This window comes from Gossypium arboreum, chromosome 12, assembly GCF_025698485.1.
Source record: "Gossypium arboreum isolate Shixiya-1 chromosome 12, ASM2569848v2, whole genome shotgun sequence".
NCBI classification, from domain to species: domain Eukaryota; kingdom Viridiplantae; phylum Streptophyta; class Magnoliopsida; order Malvales; family Malvaceae; genus Gossypium; species Gossypium arboreum.
The window spans coordinates 108,366,693-108,388,083 of record NC_069081.1 but is presented as its reverse complement, the minus strand read 5'-3'; the positions used below and the strand labels follow the sequence as shown (position 1 = coordinate 108,388,083).

The 21,391-nt window shown below is 30.8% G+C and overlaps 1 protein-coding gene and 1 long non-coding RNA gene across 3 annotated transcripts; one reads left to right on the top strand and one right to left on the bottom strand.

The window, feature by feature from the left end:
- The first annotated feature begins 3,635 nt into the window (after positions 1–3,635).
- LOC108476558 (uncharacterized) lies at positions 3,636–8,490 on the top strand. Of its 2 annotated transcripts, none has more exons than XM_017778792.2 (8): positions 3,636–4,006; positions 4,583–4,936; positions 5,040–5,111; positions 6,599–6,666; positions 6,910–7,066; positions 7,511–7,591; positions 7,677–7,766; positions 8,141–8,490. In XM_017778792.2, the coding sequence occupies exons 2-8, from the start codon at positions 4,664–4,666 to the stop codon at positions 8,258–8,260; spliced, it is 861 nt and encodes a 286-aa protein (XP_017634281.1). In that variant the 5' UTR covers positions 3,636–4,006; positions 4,583–4,663; the 3' UTR covers positions 8,261–8,490. The 2 variants fall into 2 exon arrangements, with proteins under 2 accessions (XP_017634281.1, XP_017634282.1); XM_017778793.2 differs by having other exon boundaries at positions 3,637–4,006; positions 4,643–4,936.
- LOC128285723 (uncharacterized) lies at positions 8,163–9,457 on the bottom strand. The gene is made up of 2 exons (XR_008276267.1): positions 9,212–9,457; positions 8,163–9,097 (listed from the first exon to the last, which is right to left on the bottom strand). It is a non-coding gene; the product is annotated as an uncharacterized LOC128285723 (long non-coding RNA).
- Positions 9,458–21,391: the final 11,934 nt, after the last annotated feature.

The window sequence follows — 21,391 nt, the reverse complement described above, 5'->3', positions numbered from 1 at the left end:
ACATTTCCACTCTATTCAATTTAATCCCTATTTCAACTTTTCAAAAAGGGTGAATTTGTACTTTTATTCCTCCAAGTTTAAAAAAATTTCAAATTAGTCCTTACTAAATTTCATTCTTCATACTTTCTCTCCAAATAATTAATTCACCTTTAAAATGATTATCCTTTCTCAAAGACTAAAATTTCACGGTACTGCACTTCCAACAATATCGTCTCCAAAATTTGAACTTGCAATAATTAATAATTTAATACTATAATGAACAATAAAAAATGTATTCTCCTCAATTCATTTTTTTTTTTAGATTCATGCTTTTTATCTATACTATTAATAAAATCCTTTATTGAGTTGGTGTCACGGCCTCACGGGCTAACCGGTACCAACTTGGTTAGAAAATTATTAATATATCATTTTATTAGATGACTACTACTATTAAGTTGATGGCCTTTTGTCTTTTCATACTTTTATCTAATTTGAAAAATAAAATAACTAAAATTAACATGCTTAGGATTAAATCCATGTTTAATGAATTTATAAACAAATTATTTACCACTATACCAATAATAATTCTTGAGTGAACTTTAAAAATTACATTTAACATAAAATATTTTCTCTCACCAAAATTTAAAAATATTTAATATTCTTAATATGATGCATTTACCTATTTTAATTTTCTTTTACTTACAAGTTAAACTATTTTTATTTTAATTTTGTATAAATTGTATATGTTGTTATTATTATTAATTTTAAATCTTATATTTTATTATTTATTATATGCTATTTTTAAACACACTTATATTTTAATATGTGATTTTCATATGCTTACACGTACAAAAAATTTCTAATATTTATTATAGATGACGAGTATTTGAAGGTATAAATTAATCTGAAGGACTTAGGCCCAATTAAATATAAATTGCATTAGGTTAACTACCCACCGCACAACAAAATATCTAACAGATTAGCCCTTTTATGACGAAAAGAATCCAGATTCTTAATCTTATGACAGTTACATTTTTAATTTTTCATTTACTAAGCCACCTACTTCATCTTTATAAATTAAACTGCAAACCTTTTCATTTTCTTTTGCATAAAGTTTTCATTATGAAATATCAATTTGTCACCAGGGAAAGGCAATCATATTGATTCTGATACGTAACAACATAAGTTTTTTTTTTTTTTTGTCTACATACAACATAACCTTTAAAGTATACAGGCATATCTAAACGTTTAATCAAAATCAAACTCTTAGGGATAAACACTTGATCCTAAAGCAGGGGCAGCGCTAGAGGAGCAGAGCCGGCCGGCTCCTCTGAAGCGGAAATTATTTATCTTAATCCTTTTAAAATTCAAAAAAATTATAAATTTATACATAAGAAAACTGCATTTTACCTCCTAAAATAATAAAATTGTAATTTAATATTTTTTAAACTATAAATATTTAAGCTTAAAATAAAAGTTATATTTTAATTCTCGCCCCTCCAGAAAAAATTTCTTGACTTCATCTGTCTTAAAGCATTGTTACGAAGAAAAAAAAAGTCAATGAGGTTATTAACATATGAAATCGAATCACGTTCTATAATGTCAACCACCAAATCGAAACACCACAAATTGATATATTGATTTCGTCGATAATGATCAGGGAAGGATTTTCCTGTATAATTCATATAGTTTGTATTTCTTGCTACAGAGGGATAATATTTAATATATTGATAATGTATTTTCATAAATAGATTTAAAAATAAAACCTACCATGTGTTAGATGAAATTTTCATCTCTTTTTATTTAATAAAAAGTAAAGTTTGCATTTTAATTTAATTTCTTTTTGTGTTTTTAAATGAAAGTTTCTTACATACATCATTGAAAATAATAGGGATGTGATGGGTAGATAGTCACAAAAATATTTCATAGTTTTCACAGGGGAGGAAAAGAAAAACATAGTCAAAGTCAAGAAATAGAAAATGTCTTACTCCTGGTAAGAGAAATTATTATATATATATATTATTGGTAAAGGTTTTGGATTTTTATTTGTAGGATGAGAATTTTTTAATATTTATAATTAAAAATAAGATGATAAATTTTAAATGGCCTCAAAAATAGCTTGTAAGACGGAGTCAATTAGATCTTTCAATGTTTGTCTGCTCTAAATTTATAAGTAAAAGTCATTTATCCTAAAAAGTTGGTTTTAAGGTTGGAATTGCATTTTGTTTTTAATTAAAAAATAAATTAGTCATTACATATTAAATTAAATAATAAATTAATTTTTCTATTAAAAATATCATTTATTTGTATTGTTAAAATTAGTGTGATTAATAGAATAATTAATTAATGACATGTAACGTATTATATGTATACTATGATGACATATAGAGATCAATTTTAGCAACATAAATAAAAAATTTAAACAAATAAATTAATTTACTCCTTAATTTAATGTATAATAATTAATGTCTATATTTTAGTAAGGGCTTACTCCTAATATTTATAGTTATAAATATTTGTTAAAATTGTTTTGAATAATGATGAGTTTTCTAACAAATTTAAATCATGAAGGGATAAATGAAGGCTAAATTCAATGTTGGCGACCAAGTAATATTTTTAATTTTTTTACCCATCAGAACAAGTGCGGGTCTAGCACTCTAATTTCTTTGTATATTTTAAATTTTATATTAATTCATGAAAAGAAACTAATGATTCAAGATTCTGAAATAAATATAATATTGTCGATATTTACGGTACGATGTAAAACACAAACTGCATTTTAATATTAAATCGTACACACTTTGGGGGTTTTAAAATATGTTTTATCAATTTCTTTTGTTTTATTTAATATAATAAGGTTTAATTACAAAAGAATCCTTCAACTTTATTTCAAACTATACTTGTCTCTTGTGTTTCCCGAATGGAAATGTACCTATTTCAAAACAATTAGGTGAAGTTCAAAAGGAAATTTCTATAAAATAAATGGATTTAGTTTTTGTTATTATCAAGTCAAAATTGAGCAGCTCGAATTATTGAATTCAAATATTAATTTAACTTAAATAGTGTGTAAGATTAATTAAGGTTTTTAGATTTTTTCTTAAATTAGTAGTAAACAATCTCAATTCCAACTCAATTTGATTTTTATCTTACAATATTTTAATTGGAGATAGGAAATATTGTTTCAACTCTTGAAAAAAACATATAACCACTATTCTATATAAATCAGGATAATTTTATCTTAAATTTAATTTAAAATTTAAAAGTAGAATTAAAAAAATTAAAATGTGTTATAAGCCCTTTACTCAATTTAGCATTCTAATTTTATTTCAAAAACTTTAAATTTTTTCTTTTTTTAATTTAGAAAACATAAAATTAATTATTGATATTATTAATTTTTCATTAAATTCATGTTCATAATAACATTGTGTTTTTGTTAGTACCTTTTTATTTTAAAATATTATATTAACACATCTAACAAAAAAACTTATCAAGTTTAACAATTAAGCTTAAAATTTAAAATTTAAATTCTTAAAAATAAAAATATTAAACTTTAAATTTACAAAATACTAAACATATTATAACAAAATTTAACAAAAGAATAATAAATCCTTCGATGGTTTCGCCTACATATATTTATATATCGTTTTTGTCCGAAATACAATGGTCTACAAAGGAATTGCCGATCATAACCTTTGACGTCCGTTATACGAAAATGTTAAAAAATCAAACGGGGAGAGACTTCTGGAGATAACGTTGGACGGACGTTAAGCAGCCTAATCCACAAAGCTTCGTTTCTTTGTTTTAGACCAATTCACCAAACTACAAATCTTCGTTTTAAAATTTAATTTTTTTTACTAAAATTATATATTTTTAACATAAAAGAAAAAAAAGTAAGGAAGAAAATCTCTATTGTCCAATTGTTTCACCTCCAAGCAAAGGGAAGGAAAGACCTTAGACTTTTCATTAAAGCGTTATAAAGATAAGCAAAAGAACATTTCGGACTCCAAGATCAAAGCGGTATTTACGGGTAATTTTTCATACTATGTTTTGTTTTTTTTATTAATGGATTTGTTCTATTCTGATCATTATTGTGGCATTTTCGTTTTGGTTTTGATTTGATTTTCTTTCGAGTTTGGGAATTTTGGTTTGGTTTGGGTTCGGTTGGATTGGGTTGTTTGGTTGCCCAGAAAATGGAAATAATTTGTTTTTTTCTTTTCTCATTTTCAGCGGAAAGTGAAAAAAAAAAAAACCATGAAAATTTTGAGTAAAAGCTGGATTTTCTTTTTTATGTATAGCTAAAGCTGAAAATTTTGGGTTTTTTAATTTGGATATTTATTGTGGGTGTAGCCTATAGGAAGAAACTTTTAAGAAATAAATAAAGGGAAAATTTGAATTCCATATGAAGATGAATAATAAAACAAGAGAGTTAATGAGAAATAGAATGTCAAAGCATCCGATAAACATAGGCTAGGAGTTTCAGTAATTACACAAAGTAAAAAAGAAAAAGAAATGGTTTTGGTTTATTATATTACGAACAGTTGAATCCTTCACTTAGTTTTAAAGTCAAAGCCTGGAATGTTAATTTTGGAAGTGCATTTTGCAGTTAAAGCCTCAACTGTTATCCTTACTAACTGAAACGTCTTCTGCATTGCTGTGTTATAAGGACCTTTCATTTTGGATAAAAATGGGTGATCATCTGGTTTTATGTGTGGACCGTCTTATAACACCTGAAAGTTTGCAATCAATGCAAGAAACTGAGGCTGCAGGATCTTCCGGTGAAGGTTCTTCTCAAGCCTCTGACCCAAATGCTTGTGCTATTGGTGTTAAGGAAGTGGAAGAACATGGTTGCTGTGATGAAGAAGAACCACTTATACAGACAGCTGAATGCCGTATCTGCCAGGAGGAGGACTGCATTAAGAATTTGGAGACTCCTTGTGCTTGTAATGGTAGCCTGAAGGTATTCATTGTGTTGTCATATTTTGAGACTTACTCCCTGAAGCTTCCTATTTCAGTTTATTCATTAACACTGTCTGGTCTGCTGACAAAATTTTGTTATCCAGTTTGCTCACAGGAAATGTGTTCAGCATTGGTGTAATGAGAAAGGTGATATAAATTGTGAGATCTGTCATCAGGTAAACCTTTATTAGTTCATCTAGGAGGAATAAATCTGCTACCTTTTGCATTTTCATTCACCAACATCAATTTGCGTATTCGTGAAAATAAACAAGTATCTGGTTTTAGAGGGTAACAATTTTAATTTAGTTTCATTTTGTTGATGAATCAATTTAATAACAATGGTGTAAACTTGCACATCTTTGATCTTCCTGGTTGAATGATGCTTTTTCTCATGCACTTAAACGGGAAAAGAGCTTTCAATTCTGGCAACTTTTAATTTCAAACAAGAACAGACCTACTAGTCATATGGTTATGGTCACTTTATCTTAATTTTGGTCTCCCTTATCTTAGCGGAAGCCGTTTGTTTTAACCTTTTTGTTTCCTGTTTGTTTATGTTTACATGTTATGGTGGTTCATGGTTTTGAATTGTTCATTGTAATCTTTAGACTAACAACTTCACGGATGTTTCGCTCTTTTCTTTGGCATCCTAGGGAATATTTTTGGTGGATTTTACTTCCACAAAAGAATTGGTCTTTTGACCTTGTTGCATTTTCTTTTCTTGACTGGTTCTACACTCATTGTTTAACCCCAAATATAAAGTCCTTTGTCAGTAAAGTGTTTTAGGTGTGAAAACATTGACTTTTATGTTTGAAATATCTATAATCTATCTGTTTCAAGGTGTCTGGATGAAACCATTCAAGTACATGGAACAGTAGTTCAGTTGTTTATTGCATTAATGACAGCTTATATAGTCTATGAATAAACTAATATTTTATATTGTTCACTTGGTCTTTCCCATATAACATCATCTACCTGGTTGTTATTTGTAAATTAGCAAATTATATGCTCATTGCGAGTCACGTTTTCCTGCCACAAATGATACTTAATTTATTGAATATGATGTGGCAATATTCATGGCATATTTGCTCTTTAAAGTAAAATTTTCCCGCAAGTGGAACATGAGATGAACATCAGCAGCTACCTTTTAACCACCAAGTTTTGAAAACCATGATTTGATCTAAAATCACTTAACAGATTCCAACAATTATTTATATATCTTGTTTATCACTTTTTTTGGGGGTGTACTTCATGCTCGAGGTTGGATGCTGTGGATCTGCCTCTTCTATGTTCAACATGACATAAGTTTTGCTTTCTGTGTTGGGAACGACATGTCAGATTTATGAAATGGAGTTCTGTCATGGTCTTATGCACCAGATTTTGATAAATTTTCTTATTTTGGTGTTTCTTGTCTTCAAATGACAAAGTGTACTCATAACTATTTGAGCCATAATCCTTTGTTCTCAAGGTGGGCGTTGCCTATCAACTTATATTTTCAGCATGAAATAAGTTTCGCGATTTATGTTGGGGACTTAAAATTGAGTGTCTGGTTCAGGGTGAAGTTTTGCCTGCTGATAAATAGTCTTATGCATCAATCTTTTGTAACATTGCTTATCTTGCTGTTGCATGTTTTCAAATCACCAACCAGGATATTTTTATTTTGCAGCCTTACCAACCAGGATATACTGCACCACCACCACCCCCTGAGTCAGAGGATGCTACAATTGATATCAGGTAAGTCTCACAAGTGCACTCACTTACGCAGAAGATAGACATGATAAAGATCAGTCATCAGTGTGGCTCTAACTTTGGTCTCTTCCATTCTTGGTTTTTATTGTCGATGGTGGTCTTGTAACTAAGAGCCTTTTATGTTTTTGAGGTTCTATGTCATAAGTTTTAGAATTCCGTAGGAGGGGATGCTACTGTATGCTCATAACTGTTGACCTATTATTTTTCCACCTTTATATGTTGATACAGTGAGGGTTGGACAATTTCTGGTGCACCTTTGGATTTGCGTGATCCTCGGATTTTAGCCATGGCAGCTGCAGAACGCCATCTTTTGGAGGCAGATTATGATGAATATGCTGAGTCCAATGCTAGTGGAGCTGCATTTTGCCGGTCTGCAGTCCTAATTGTAAGCTATAATTTCTCTATAGAAATAAAACTAATCATTACCGTTTCCTACTTATAGGCATTATGTTAATAATAAAATCCTCGCGGTTCCTTTTATTTCTTTTATGAGCTTTCTGCTCTCAATGGATTGAGTTTCAATATTCAAGGCATCTTGTCTGTAATGCAATATTGGAATGCAGTATTCTTTTATCTGATTTGCCCTTTCCTTTTTGAACTGACACAGCACTAGTCAAGATTCATGATCCCCATCTGGACCTTTGATTTAGGTTATGAAGTTAGGTCCCAAATCCTGAATTACTAGTTTTTGTTTTTGGAGGCAAACATAATCGCGGTTCTGGTTTTCAGTTTGATGAAAGATTTTTCCTCCATACCCAATAAATAACATGAATTGCTGTTAATTTTCTCTTCTACATCTGTTTGTATTTTATTTTCTGTTTATTTGCAGTTAATGGCTCTTCTACTCTTAAGGCATGCTCTGTACCTAACTGCTGGAGATGGGGATGATGATGCATCTGCATTTTTCTCTGTAAGCATGAGATGAATTTGCATCTATCCTTTAGTAATTCACATTGTTTTGCTGTTTAGTTAAATTCTTTTTTTGTGCTATGCAGCTTTTCATGCTTCGCGCTGCTGGCTTTCTTCTCCCATGTTACATCATGGCCTGGGCCATCAGCATATTGCAGCGCCGAAGGCAGAGACAGGTAATGTCTCTTAGTTCCATTAAGTATTTTTTGTTTGAAAGAGTAATACTTTACTTAAGCATGTTGAGGTTGATCCACATCACAGAAGAATACTGAAAACTTAAGATTCCTTTCTTCCTTCCAAGATCTGTTCCGCACATATGCTTGTCTGGTTTGAGACTTGGGAAAAAATATTGCTTAAAACCTGTTTAGGAATAGGTAGTTACACCTTCAAAGGTTTCCATTTATGACATCCTGTTTCACTTGTATTAGTTGCCGTGTTCATGTAGTTTCTTAAACAAAATCCAAATTATCCTCCTACTGTTTTAGCTGGTTCAAGTTATTTTAAATTCTATATTACTTGTGGCAATTAATTTATTTTTCCGTTGAAACAGGAAGCAGCAGCTCTTGCGGCAACTGAAGTTGCATTTATGATACAAGCCGGACAACGTCGTGGTCTGTTCACTATAGCACCGGGACCTGCAACAGCTGCTCACCAGGAGCCACTTCAATAATATGACAGCCCTTTTCTCCAGTAAGTGGCTATGGTGGTCTGGTAGGTTAGTAATCAAACTATGGGTAACTGTTTTAGTCATTCTACTAGCATTGTAAGACAACAAGTTGATTCGTGTTGCTCGCATTTATTATGTTGTACTTGAATTGTTTATTCAGAAGTCCCTAAAGATAATATTTTTCCCTACTTATTTCAAGGCATCAATTTCAGTGTTAATGTTTGTAGATAAAACTTTAATCTGTTTGCCTCAATTTTATTGCATAAGGAACTTGGATTGTGACAACGCTCACAGAAATTTAATCCTTTCTTAGATTTTCTCCAGGTTTTCCTTTATTATGGCGTAATACTGGTATAAAAAAATAATATAAATGTTGAAGCAGTTAAAAACCAGTTGAAGCGAAAAAGCTATGATCTGTAAGACCAGTTCAGCATCGTTGTTGATATGTTGTCCTAATCATTTTAGTTGCTATTGTTATGTTACTTGTGTTCAGATGTGAGGGTCAAATGCTGCTGGTATATGTTGGATATTGGTTGTTTGTATTCATGTTCTAAGTTCTAACATACATTGAATATATAGGTAACAAACCCGAATATTTTAAAAAAAATGAACCAGAAAAATAGTTTAAATTTGTAGTTGTTAAATCTTTGGAAAATAAGAAGAAAAACAGTTTTAAACTTGGCCATAATCAGAAGCTTATGCTAGCTTTCATCTCACCTTGTTTGAAGCATGACCATTGGTTGTGCTTCATCACCCTCACTGTTACAACCTTTACTCCCTCCTATACTTTACCCTTATAGACCTAGCCTCCGTTATCGAATCCCAACACCACCATCTATCCTGAAAAAAAAATGAAAAATCATAAATCCAACTTCTTAGCAATCTCTCGGCAACCAAAGACAATAAGAAGAAAAGAAGAAAAAGAAAATCCTATCTCTAATCCTAGTGAGAAACCTGTAGTAAAAAAACAAAAGAAGGGGAGAAAAACAAATAACCAACACAAATTTCTGATACGGTCAGGTCAATGAAATATAGGGAGTTGGGTAGGTGTGTGCCTCTCATCTTTACTTTTGTGTCACTATCATTTATATGTGAGAGGCTGATAATTTATGGATTTGCCTTACGCATGTGGAGGGTGATGATTAATAAGTAGTCTTGGATGAGATTTTAAGTTTAAATTTTCATAGATCATAATAGAGTCATCCTATATGGTTTAAGCGTCCCTTAAATTTAAAAGAATTTCTCAAAACTTAAAAATTTGATCAATGGTAGTAAGTGGTAATCCAAAGTATTCTTTTAAGGTTTATTAATTCAGTTTTTTTTTGAAGCATAGTTGATTAATCCATATTCTTTGGCAGTTTAAAAGTAATAAAAAACCCCAAGAAATTACTAGTTTTATTTGATACTGGTAAACCATGATCTTACAGTCCATCTCCATTTTTATATCTTATTTCCTCCATGTCCCACCTGGAAAAAGTTAAATCTTAATCCTAACAGTTTATAAATATCCAACATTAAAGCAAAAAAAAACATTTCCAATTTTAACAATTGTAGGTGACACAAAAATAATGTAAAAAAGTTTAAGAAAAACAGAGAATTTTAACCACAAACAAAGAAAAAAAAAGAAAATTCAACAGCAAATTTTGTTTATTTTTAAGGAAAAATATTAAAAGCAATATGAAATTTGGTCTAATGTGTAATTTAATATATAAATTTTAATCTAGTGTAATTATACATATGAAACTTTGATTGTAATTTAAATATGTAAATGAAACTTAAAAATGATTTTATTGCTGTTGGTGTTACTAGTTTGTGAAGATTGAATCAAATCAATATTTGTATAGAAATACACAAATCAAAATTTTGTTTAACATTATAGATTGAATCAAAATTTATGTCTAGTGTTTTTTTATACAATATTAGAGGTGGGGCATGGGGTCACACAGTTTAAACCTGAGTCAAATGAGTGTCCGACAAAAGTTTTAACCACTTCTCTATACAAGTCAAGACAGTTCATGTATAATTTTGAACTTTTATCTTTTTTTTTTTAAATTAATTAATTTTATTGTTTAATTACATTTAATACTTTAACTAACAATTTCTTTAAAAAAATTATCCAATTCTTATGTCATTAAGTTTACATGTCATATGTCGCTATGAACTGCCATTTGAAACAAATAGATGATCCGCAATTGGTAACTGTCACATCAATAACAATTAATGAAATTAACAGTTATAAATAGATTTCAATCAATCAAATAACTTAATTGATATAATTTTTAAAGCTTAATTAGGTACAAACTTAACTAATTATTTTTTTTAAAATTGAAAGGTTTATTTTCTACTCTTAAACCTTATATTTAAATATGTGATGGTAAAGAGTTAGTACATTTAATAATAATATTTGTATATTTGTAAACTTTATTAAAACCAAACTAATAATAATAGACAATAGATTTGTAAGCAACACACTTGTTTTTAACTATAGATTTAAAGAGTTAAGAATATTAACAGTGTTGTCAAGGATTAATTCCATTGTCATTAAGATGAAATTGTTTGTTATTTTGATTTATTATTATATTTGCTACCATCACTACATATTATCTTGGGATAAATATTTATACTTATATATACTATTATCTTTTAATTTGATTAAAAGATGAAATTAAGAGAAATATTTTGAAACAAATAAATTCAGATTTTGACTTTAGGTTTTAATTAAGGATGTCTAATATTTTAAATAGATTAGCTGAAACAAAATACCGCCAAAATGACCTACATAATTTTGATGCAATGGCCTCCAAAGACTTTAACAACATCACCTTAAAAAATTGTACATGTCAAAGGTATATAAATTTATAGAATTTAACTAAATTCTCTTTACAATAAACATGAAAGTGGTGAGGAAGAGTAGGAAGAACTCACTAATATTAAAAAAATGGATAAACTATATTAGTAGTCATTCAATTATTAGTAAATTTCTTTTTTGGTCATCTAACTATTAATACATTTTTTATGGTCGCCCAACTATTGAACTTTGTCCTTTTCTATCACCAGCTGGCTAATAGTGGTAGCTTTTAAGGTTGGCAAAATAGTAACTTTAACATTTAACATTTGTACATTGTGTCAATTTAATCTTGATTCTAAAAAAATTGACCCTCAACATTTACATATTGTGTAATTTGGCATTTTTGGGTACTTTTGGTTTTCTTTGTGACCCATTCACCTAAAAAGCTAAAAAAAAAAGAATTTATTAATTAATTCGATTGAAATTATACAAAAAACGGAAACACCAAAAAATCCAAGATAATCTTGTTCTTTTAAAATTAACCTTCAATGTAACACCCCTAACCCGTATCCATCGCCAGAACAGGGTTACAGAGCATTATTGGAGTTTACAGATCAAATAAACAAACATTTCATATCATATAACATTCATGTCAGAAACCAATAGAAATCAAACATATTGTCCCTTATGCGAGCCCTCGAGGCCCAAAATGCGCATTAAAAACGAGTCAGGACTACATCGAGTACTCAAAGAATTTTTTAGAAATTATTGAAAATTTTCAAATGCTGCTCACACTAGGTCGGGTGAGCATACTGACTTGCACAATTTAAAAGATACAGGGGACACACGGCTGAGACACATGCCCGTGTCTCTGCCAGTGTGGACGAAAATAGGCCAATTTCGAAGCCATATTTCTAATTTAACTTGACACCAAACTAACTCAACATTTTGCACATCAACATGCCATAAAGGCATTCAAAACAAGCCAAAATCAAGTCTTAAACATGAAATATCACCAATACAACCAATATGCCCTTAGACACCTCAAATTACAACTTAAAGACATGTCAACCAAGTATCTCAACTTACTTAAAACACCAAATTCATATATGCATATTCAAACCACATTTTTCTTTCTTTCATTCTATCATATCAATCACACATCAAACATGATAAGGTCACTGATATATATATGCATCAAAATATACCAAACATAAGCCATATAAGTGGCTAATCTCAACAAAACAATTATATGCCAACATTGGCCAAATTAACCTATACATGCCATTATAATCGAAATTAATTTACTAAAAGTACCAAAAGGACCAATGGATAGTGTGAAATAGCTCCGACCAGCTTCCAACCCGTACGAGCTTCCGAATTATTATGAAACATAGAAAATAACACAGAGTAATCATTTAAGCTTAGTAAGTTCGTATAACATAGAATTTAACTTACCATATATCCATAAAATAGGTAAGTAAAAAAATCATATCTCAACCAATTTGGCCGAAAGCCTAAACACATGATCACCAACATATTAGCCGTGAAAGTCACATATAAGATCCAACACACATGGTTGAATTCATCAAATAATCATATTTCATGTATTTCATTTAAATACCAGTAATAGTTCAATGAACTCATATAATTTCATAATAGAACTATGCCCGTTGAACCATTTAGAATATCGTTGGATACATGGGTAGTACACACGAAGTGTACTAAACTATAATCCATCAATTCATGTACATGAATGCTCATACGAGTTGTAAATGTTAAGCTCCTCCGAGCTAAATAACGGGAAGCTCATGCGAGCTGAATAATAGGAAGCTCATGCGAGCTGAATAATAGGAAGCTCATGCGAGCTGAATAACATGAAGCTTATGCGAGCTGAGTATTGGGAAGCTCATAAGAGCTGAAATCGGTGACCCTAATGACATGTCATCTGTATCCTACAAATTTCTAAGGTTCTAACAGGGCTCGGTAATTATCGAATATACAATCAATATTTATTCATGGAAATCATACAATTCACAAACAAATAATTCAATTTTAAACATATAAATGTACAATTTGATTACATGAACTTACCTCGACAAATGTACGTAGATACGGATGCGACTAATTAGATATTTTCTTTGTCTCGGTCTAACTCTATACGAGGTCTGACAGGATCTATATGAATGAATTTAACTCGTTTCAATATAATTCACATTCAATTTAATCCAACATGGAATTTCGATAAAATTAACATTTTGCCCTACACTTTTAATTCCTTTGTAATTTAGTCCCTAGGCTCGAAAAATAAAATTCATACAATTTAATCCTTACTTAAGCCTAGCCAATTTTATACATATTAATAACAGCCCATATATTTCACAAAATTCACAAATTTTACCATAAGTTTATAATTTTTTTAAATTTAATCCCTCACTGATAATTTTATCAAAATTCTCTTTACAAAAGTTGTTTATCTAACAACAATTATTCACTTTCTATCATCAAACTTTAAAATTAAAACATATTTAATAATGGTCAAACCCTAATACTTTAATAATTTTGCAAATTAATCCTTGAACTAGCTAGATTAAGCTACTATGATCTCAAAAACATAGAATTCATAAAAAACGGGACAAAGATTCATACCTAATTGAGCAAAATAAGCTTGCCTAAATTTTCAAGCTTCCATGGCTACGTTTCTTTTTTTCTTTTTGATGGATGATGATGAGAATAGATTATTTTATTTTATTTATTATAACTTTAATCACTAATTTTCAAAATTAACCTTAATATTTCATTCAATTTCTAATGATGACTATTCATACTTAACCACTAAGCACTTAAATGGCCTATTTACTATATAAGGACCTCCAATTTAAAATTTTATAGCTATTTAATACCTTTAGCTATTAGAACACAACCTTTGCACTTAATGCAATTTAGTCTTTTTTATCAAATTAGGCATGTAAACGGTAAAATTTCTTAACAAAATTTTTATACGATACTTTTATCATACTGTAGACCATAAAATAATATTAAACTAAATTTTTTTGACTTTAGATTTGTGGTCCAGAAACCACTGTTCCGATTTCACTGAAAACGAGCTGTTACAACTCTCCCCCTAAAGAGACTTTCGTCCTAAAAAATCTTACCAGAAAAGAGGTTCGGATATTGCTTTCTCATAGCTTCCTCATGATCCTAAGTAGCTTCTTTTATTCCGTGTCGCTGTCAGAGAACTATTACTAAAGCTATGTTTTTATTTCTTAACTCTTTCACCTCTCGTGCCAAAATTCCGATCGATTCTTCACTATATGTCATGTCAGGCTGAATTTTGACATTCGTCGAAGAAATAATATTTGAAAGGTCAATCGGTACCTTCATAACATAGATACGTGGAAGACATTGTGAATCTTTTCTAATTCTGACGGTAAAGCTAATCTATACGCAACAAGTTTGATTCTCTCAGTAATCTTATACGGTCCGACAAGTCGCAGACTCAACTGTAACACCCCCTAACCTTATCCGGCCCCGAAATAGGATTACGGGGCATTACCAGTCAATACAGTTCAATTACGGTCATTAATTAAAATAATTGTTTACACTTATCATAAATTTAACATATCATCCTTTTAATGGACCCTCGAAGTCCAATAAAAATAGTAAAATTAATTCGGGACTGATTTAAAATCACTACAAATTTTTCTCAAAATTTTAAAATTTTCCTTATGAGCTGTAACACTCCTTGTCCATATCCAACGTTGGAACAGGGTTCGAGGTGCTACCTGAATTAAACAATAATAAACGAACAAAATCGAGTCATAAATTTGTATTTCAATTTAAAATTTTTCAAATTTTATCTTTAAGTTCTTAATATGGATCTATGAGGCCCAAATTATGCTTAGGAAGTGATTTGGGACTAAACCGGGTACTTTGGAAACTTTTCCTTGAAAATAGGGGCACACGCCCGAGTGGCCTGGGACATGTCCGTGTGGCTTGCTCGTGGGGCATCCATGGCCGTGGGTAGATCTATTTTGCTCACACGGCCGTGGGACTAGCTTGTGGGCGATTCTGACTTTGCCACACGGCTTGCGCACACGCCCATGTGACTTGGCCATGTGAAAACCTAATTTTTCACCATTTTTAAGCTATTTTTACATATCAAACACACCTAGTTCATGCCCAAAACATTGACTTATAAATCTTGATCAAATAACATTTATTTATCCATTTCTTGTACCTAAACACAATTATACACTAATAGAATCCAACCAATCAGTTATTTCAAGCCAAAACATGTATATTTCATTTTCAAACAAAAAACATCACATTCAACATACTTTGCATACTTAATCATTCATACAATTACATTATCAAATCACCTCCTATACATGCCATATAAATCAAAAAGTTGTTTAACAAAATTTACCGGAGTAAATCTGGATAGTGTGATCCTTATTGTAGATCTGATCCTCCGTATGTATATAAGTCAATCTACAAAACAAATAACATACACAAGTAAGCTTATAGAAGCTTAGTATGCTCATAGGCATAAATACAAAAATCTTACCAAATATTATACACAATCATATATCTATTAGCTTATCTAATTCATCCTGCAAATCACAATTTCATTAATAAACTCATTTGGGTAATTTCCAGGTTGCTATTCACAAATTTAACTCCCTTGGGCCCATTTCTCATTTACTTCCATTGTCAAATTAGGAAACAATAAAGGAATTGAGTGCTTTATTATCACCTCACCATAGTAAACTATGAACTTTCACATTGTCACACATCACACACCGAAGCCATAGCCCTGCCATGGTCTTACACGGATCACATAACGTACCGATGCCATATCCCAGATATGGTCTTCTATGGAATCACATTATCACATCACACTGATGCCATAGCCCAGCTATGGTCTTATACGGGAACACGAATCACATTGTACCGATGCCATAGCCCAGCTATGGTCTTAAACGGAAGCACATATCACATATTTTCTATCAATTCATTATGATCACAGAATGAAAGCACTCAAATCCATTGTTCCAAATAATATGTACTTTTACTTAAATACTTGATAAACCGTAATTTATACATATTTCTATCCCATGCTTAGCACATTTTATGGATGATTTTTCCTTAGATTTGGTGAATTCGATGCTCCTAATGCCTTAATTTCATGTTTTATACTTAGGTGAGCATAGGAGAATGAAAGGAACAAGAAACGGGCCAAAAGCGGAGAAAATGGGCCAATGTACGAAATCAACACGGCTAGACTTCCTCACATGGGCAGACCACACGGCCGTGTCAATTTGGCAGAATCGGAGCACGACTTACACGGGTAGACCACACGCCCGTGCCTATTTAACAGGCTTGACCACGGCTTGAAGTAATCACACACGGGCGTGTTACACAGGCGTGTCCCTGTCAAGCCCAAGCAGAGTCCTATTCGGAAAAGGCCACTTTTGAGGGCTCTTAGGCATTCCAAAGCCTATAAATACACCTTAAAAGAGGAGAAGAGGGGGGATGCACAGGAGGAAGCAAGGAATTTATCAAGAAAAGCCGATTGATCCATCTCAGAAGCCGAATTCACTAGCAAGACTGAAGATCTCCCTTTAAATTCCCTCAAGAGTTTTGGGTTTTCTTATGTTTGGTTATTTTTATTCTTTTGACATGTTTTCTTTCATTAGTATCAACTAAAACCCTTAAATACCTAAGGGGAATGAAACCTAAGATGGATCTTGTTATTATCATCTGAATTGTATGATAAATATTTAACTTGTTCTTAATTATGTGTCCTTAATTCTTGTTTTGATATTCCAGGATATTGATTCAAGTTAAGCTCTTATTCTGAGGAGGAATAGACCCTGTCTAAGAGTAAATTTGTCATAATTAAGCGGAGTTGATTGCACGCCTAGAGATAGGGTGACAAGATTTTGCTGGATTAGGGTGAAACCTAATAAGGGGATCCATAGATCGAGTTAATGCAACCCTAGGGCATTAATTAGAAAGAGATTTCAATTATACAATCTAGGGTTAGACGTTGTTAGTCTCGAGAGAGATAATAATATAACTTAGGGATCTTGTAACACCCCTAACCTCGTCCTGTCGCTGGAACAGGATTACGGAGTATTACTGGTCAATACAATATATTTATACGTAAAACAAGAATAAATACAGAATCATGCATTTCTTTATGTAGCTTTAGTGGGTCCACAATACTTAATTAGAACAATTAAACAAACTGGGGCTCGATCGGAAGCTTAGAAATTTTTTTGTAAAATTTTAAATTTTCTTCTTTTAAACAGTACCACACGCCCGTGTGGCTAAATTTAACATACCCGTGCGACTTGGGACACGCCCGTGTCCTCAACCCGTGTGCAACACTGACTTTTAAACATGGCCATGACACACATCCGTGTGGCCTGCCCGTGTACTAAATTGACTTTAAGAGATGGCCGTGGCAACCAAGGCACACGCCTGTGTGACAAACCATGTGGTCTCAAAATGAACCTTGTATTTTAAAATTTACCAATCCTGCAAATTGTAGACAACAAGCATTTCAAAATTTCTCCATTAAATTAGTCCAAATATGGTTAAACACACTTAATACTCATTAAACCATCATATAATAATTTTAGCACGTATACTTAATAATGTCTTAAACTAAACCATTTCAAACACATTTTATGTACTATCCAATACTTACTTTAAACACTTATCACGTATCATTACCAATTATCAATTTACTTATTTCACTATTACAATCACAATCCAATATGACACACTTAAGACATCCTAGGTACATGCCATTATCATCAATTAACATATTTTACCTTATTGAGTTTGGGATTGACCTGGGATGCTGATTCAACGATCTGACTTTACCTTAACCTGCGCACGAAAACAAATCGTACGCTGAGTATGAACTCAGTGGTATTTCTATAAACCAATACTTAAAATATAATATATCCATAAAATCATATAATGATCATAATTATTTAATCATTCAATTCATAAATAAACTCTTCATAATTCACTTAATCTTTATCATTTATTAACTAGATTAGCTTTTCAAATGAATTCATAAATCATCTAAACATTAATGCTTTCCATTTGTATGTTTTACTCATACTTCAGTCCTCGATTCAGTATCAATAAACATTTATAGTATCAATCAATTTATCGGTTTTATACAGTAACATTCCGGCGCTCTATAACAGTCAGTTATGCAGTAATAGTTATTTATTCAATAACAGTCAATTATTCCATAGCAGTCAACCTTTAATACTTTTAATTACCCCTATTAACATGACTCAGACCTGGACGGATACACGGATCCAACCCACACACCAGGGATAGTATACAGTGTTTCATCACCAAGTTTAAATACACCGTAACAGTAATAATAATAGTAATAAGAATAAATAATGGTACACAAAGTACCTCATCGAAACAAATCAAACGAGAATAAAGAATGATCAGTACAGAGTACCTCTTCGAACAATTCAAATAATCACATGAGTCGACACATATAGTGTCTCATCGACACACAGTCGGAATATCTCTGAACACTTCTAATCGTATGGCATGCCAATTATATTCGACTAGCCCGATACTGTTAATAGGGATTTTAGTAAACTTTCAAATTTTCAGTTTCATTTCAATACACTTTTCCATATCAATTCACATGCAATTCAATTTCAATACAATATACATATTTTAATTTTAATACAACATACCTTTTAATTCATTTTCCAAAAACCACACGTTCAAATATTTCATACTTTAATTATTGGTCACATATCAATCATGATACAACAATTAATAATCAAATTCAATAAATTATAAAACATTATAATTCTTACCTTAGCATTTCCATTCTCAAGCAATTCAAATATTAACATAACAATTAACTATTAAGTTCAGTTTATAGAAATACAAACCGTAGTTTCCGAGCTAACTCCCGTTGTCTTCGCGTTATCCTCGCTTAACCAAGATTTTCTGAGACATCATTAGCTACGTGAATTAATTAAATATTATTAATACACTATCATTAAATTTTTCATATTGAATATTTCAATTTCTATCCAACTTTACCTTAATTCCAATTTAGTCCCTAAACCGAGACTAACTTTTATTTTTCATATTTAACTCAATATTTTCATTTAATTTCTACTTCAAACTTATTTCAGCTCTCTAATTTCACCATAAACTATGATTTCAAAATTCTTCAATTTAGTCCTTACTATTCAAAACTTATGAATTACTTTACAATTCAATCCTTATTTCATTTCTAACTTGAATTTCTATCAATTTAGCCCTTAATTCATCTTTTTGTTCAACAAGATCAATTCTTATAATCAACTATCTTACAATATATCAACTTAACTTCATCAAAACCTTGTTCTAAAGTTTCTAAAACATCAAAATCAAGTAAAAAGGGATAAATTGACATACCTATTTAACTTTCAAGCCTTGAAATCCCAATTTTCTCCTTTTTCCTTCTTTCTTTCTTCCTTCCTTTCTTTCCCCTGTTCTCTGTTTCGTTTCATCCTTTCTTTCTTTTTCTATTCTTTTTCTTTTTTATTCCTTTTACTTTATATATATATATATATTATAATAACTTAATAATAGCTATAAAAATATCTATTTAATATCCAATATCTATTTTACATTTGTATACACATATATTATTACATTTGTCTTTCTTTAATCTATTTATTATATAAATATCTTTTACTTAATACTAATATATAATTTAATAATATACTTATATAATAAGTAAATATACATGTATTTTAAAATTGTATGTATATTAGTATTACACATGTCACCATATGCACCATACATTTGTCTTTTCTTAATTTATTTCATAATATAATAACATAATTAATTTAATTTGTAATATAATGACAATAATAACAATAATATATTTATAATTTAAAAACATAAAAATCAAAGATTTTTATGTTTTGTCGCCTCATTCTTTAGAATAGGCTTAATTGCCTATTTAGTCCCCTCAATTTTTTTGTTCTACAATTAAACTTTCACTCTTCATTCAATCTAGTCCTTTCACTAAATTAGCCTTAATTCAAGTTAATTCACTTAACCAAAATCTAATCAACTACACTACTAGCTTCATAAATATTTCTAATAAATATTTACGAATTTATTTTGCGAAAATAATGACCCGAAAATTCAATTTTCTGATGACCTTAAAATTTGGCTCGTTACAGATCTCTACGGAACAAGTTGAATGAATAAATCGTCCGATTCAGAATCAAATAACAAGTGAAGTCTAGGTGGATTTTTCCTTAGGTATTGTCTCAATCAATCCAGTTTTCCAAAAAATATTTTCCCCAAATTTCTTTTCTGTGATTTCTTAGTTTAATTAATTAGTTAGATAAACAAAATCCTTTTATTTTTTTAGGCTAGATAATAAAAAGAAAGTTGATACTAGTACTTTTAGCTCCTTTGGGTTCGATAACCTGGTCTTGCTAAAGCTATGCTACTGTTCGAGAGGTACACTTGCCTTCATCGTGATAATAGTTAGTTTCAAGAATGATTCATAATAAATATTTAAAACCTGTCACGAATATCACGTATCAATTTTTTGGCACCGTTGCCGGGGAATTAAGATATGAGGAACACTCGATTTTTATTACTTTAGCCATTTTACTTTTATATCAATTTAAATTTTTATTTTTCTAATTCTTCATTTATTTTCTTCTGACAGGTTTTTCTAGTTTATGACCAGGAGAATCCCGTCAGGACCATTACTTTTTGATAGTGAGATCGATCGCACAGTTCGCAGAAACCAAAGAGAAATAAGGCGAAGCTTAACGTACACAGAGAACGAGCAAGAGGACGATATTCAAACAACAACCAAGGAGATGGCTGAAAATTAGAAAAACCTCATACCTCTTGCGATTGCTGTTAATGCAGTAAATCAGAATCCTGTTCCGCGCACTATGTATGATTATGCTAAACCTTCTTTAACAGGAACTGAATCGAGCATAGTTAGACCTGCTGTAGCTGCAAATACTTTTGAACTGAAACCTAACACAATTCAAATGATACAGCAATTTGTTCAGTTTGATGGTTTACAGGACGAAGATCCCAACGCTCACTTAGCAAACTTTTTAAAACTATGTGATACATTTAAAATTAATGGCGTTTCTGATGACGCTATCCGCCTTCGGTTATTCCCTTTTTCATTGAGAAACAAAGCTAAACAGTGGTTGAATTCGTTACCGCAAGGGTCAATCACTACTTGGGAACAAATGACCGAAAAGTTTTTACTAAAATACTTTCTGCTGGCTAAAATGGCT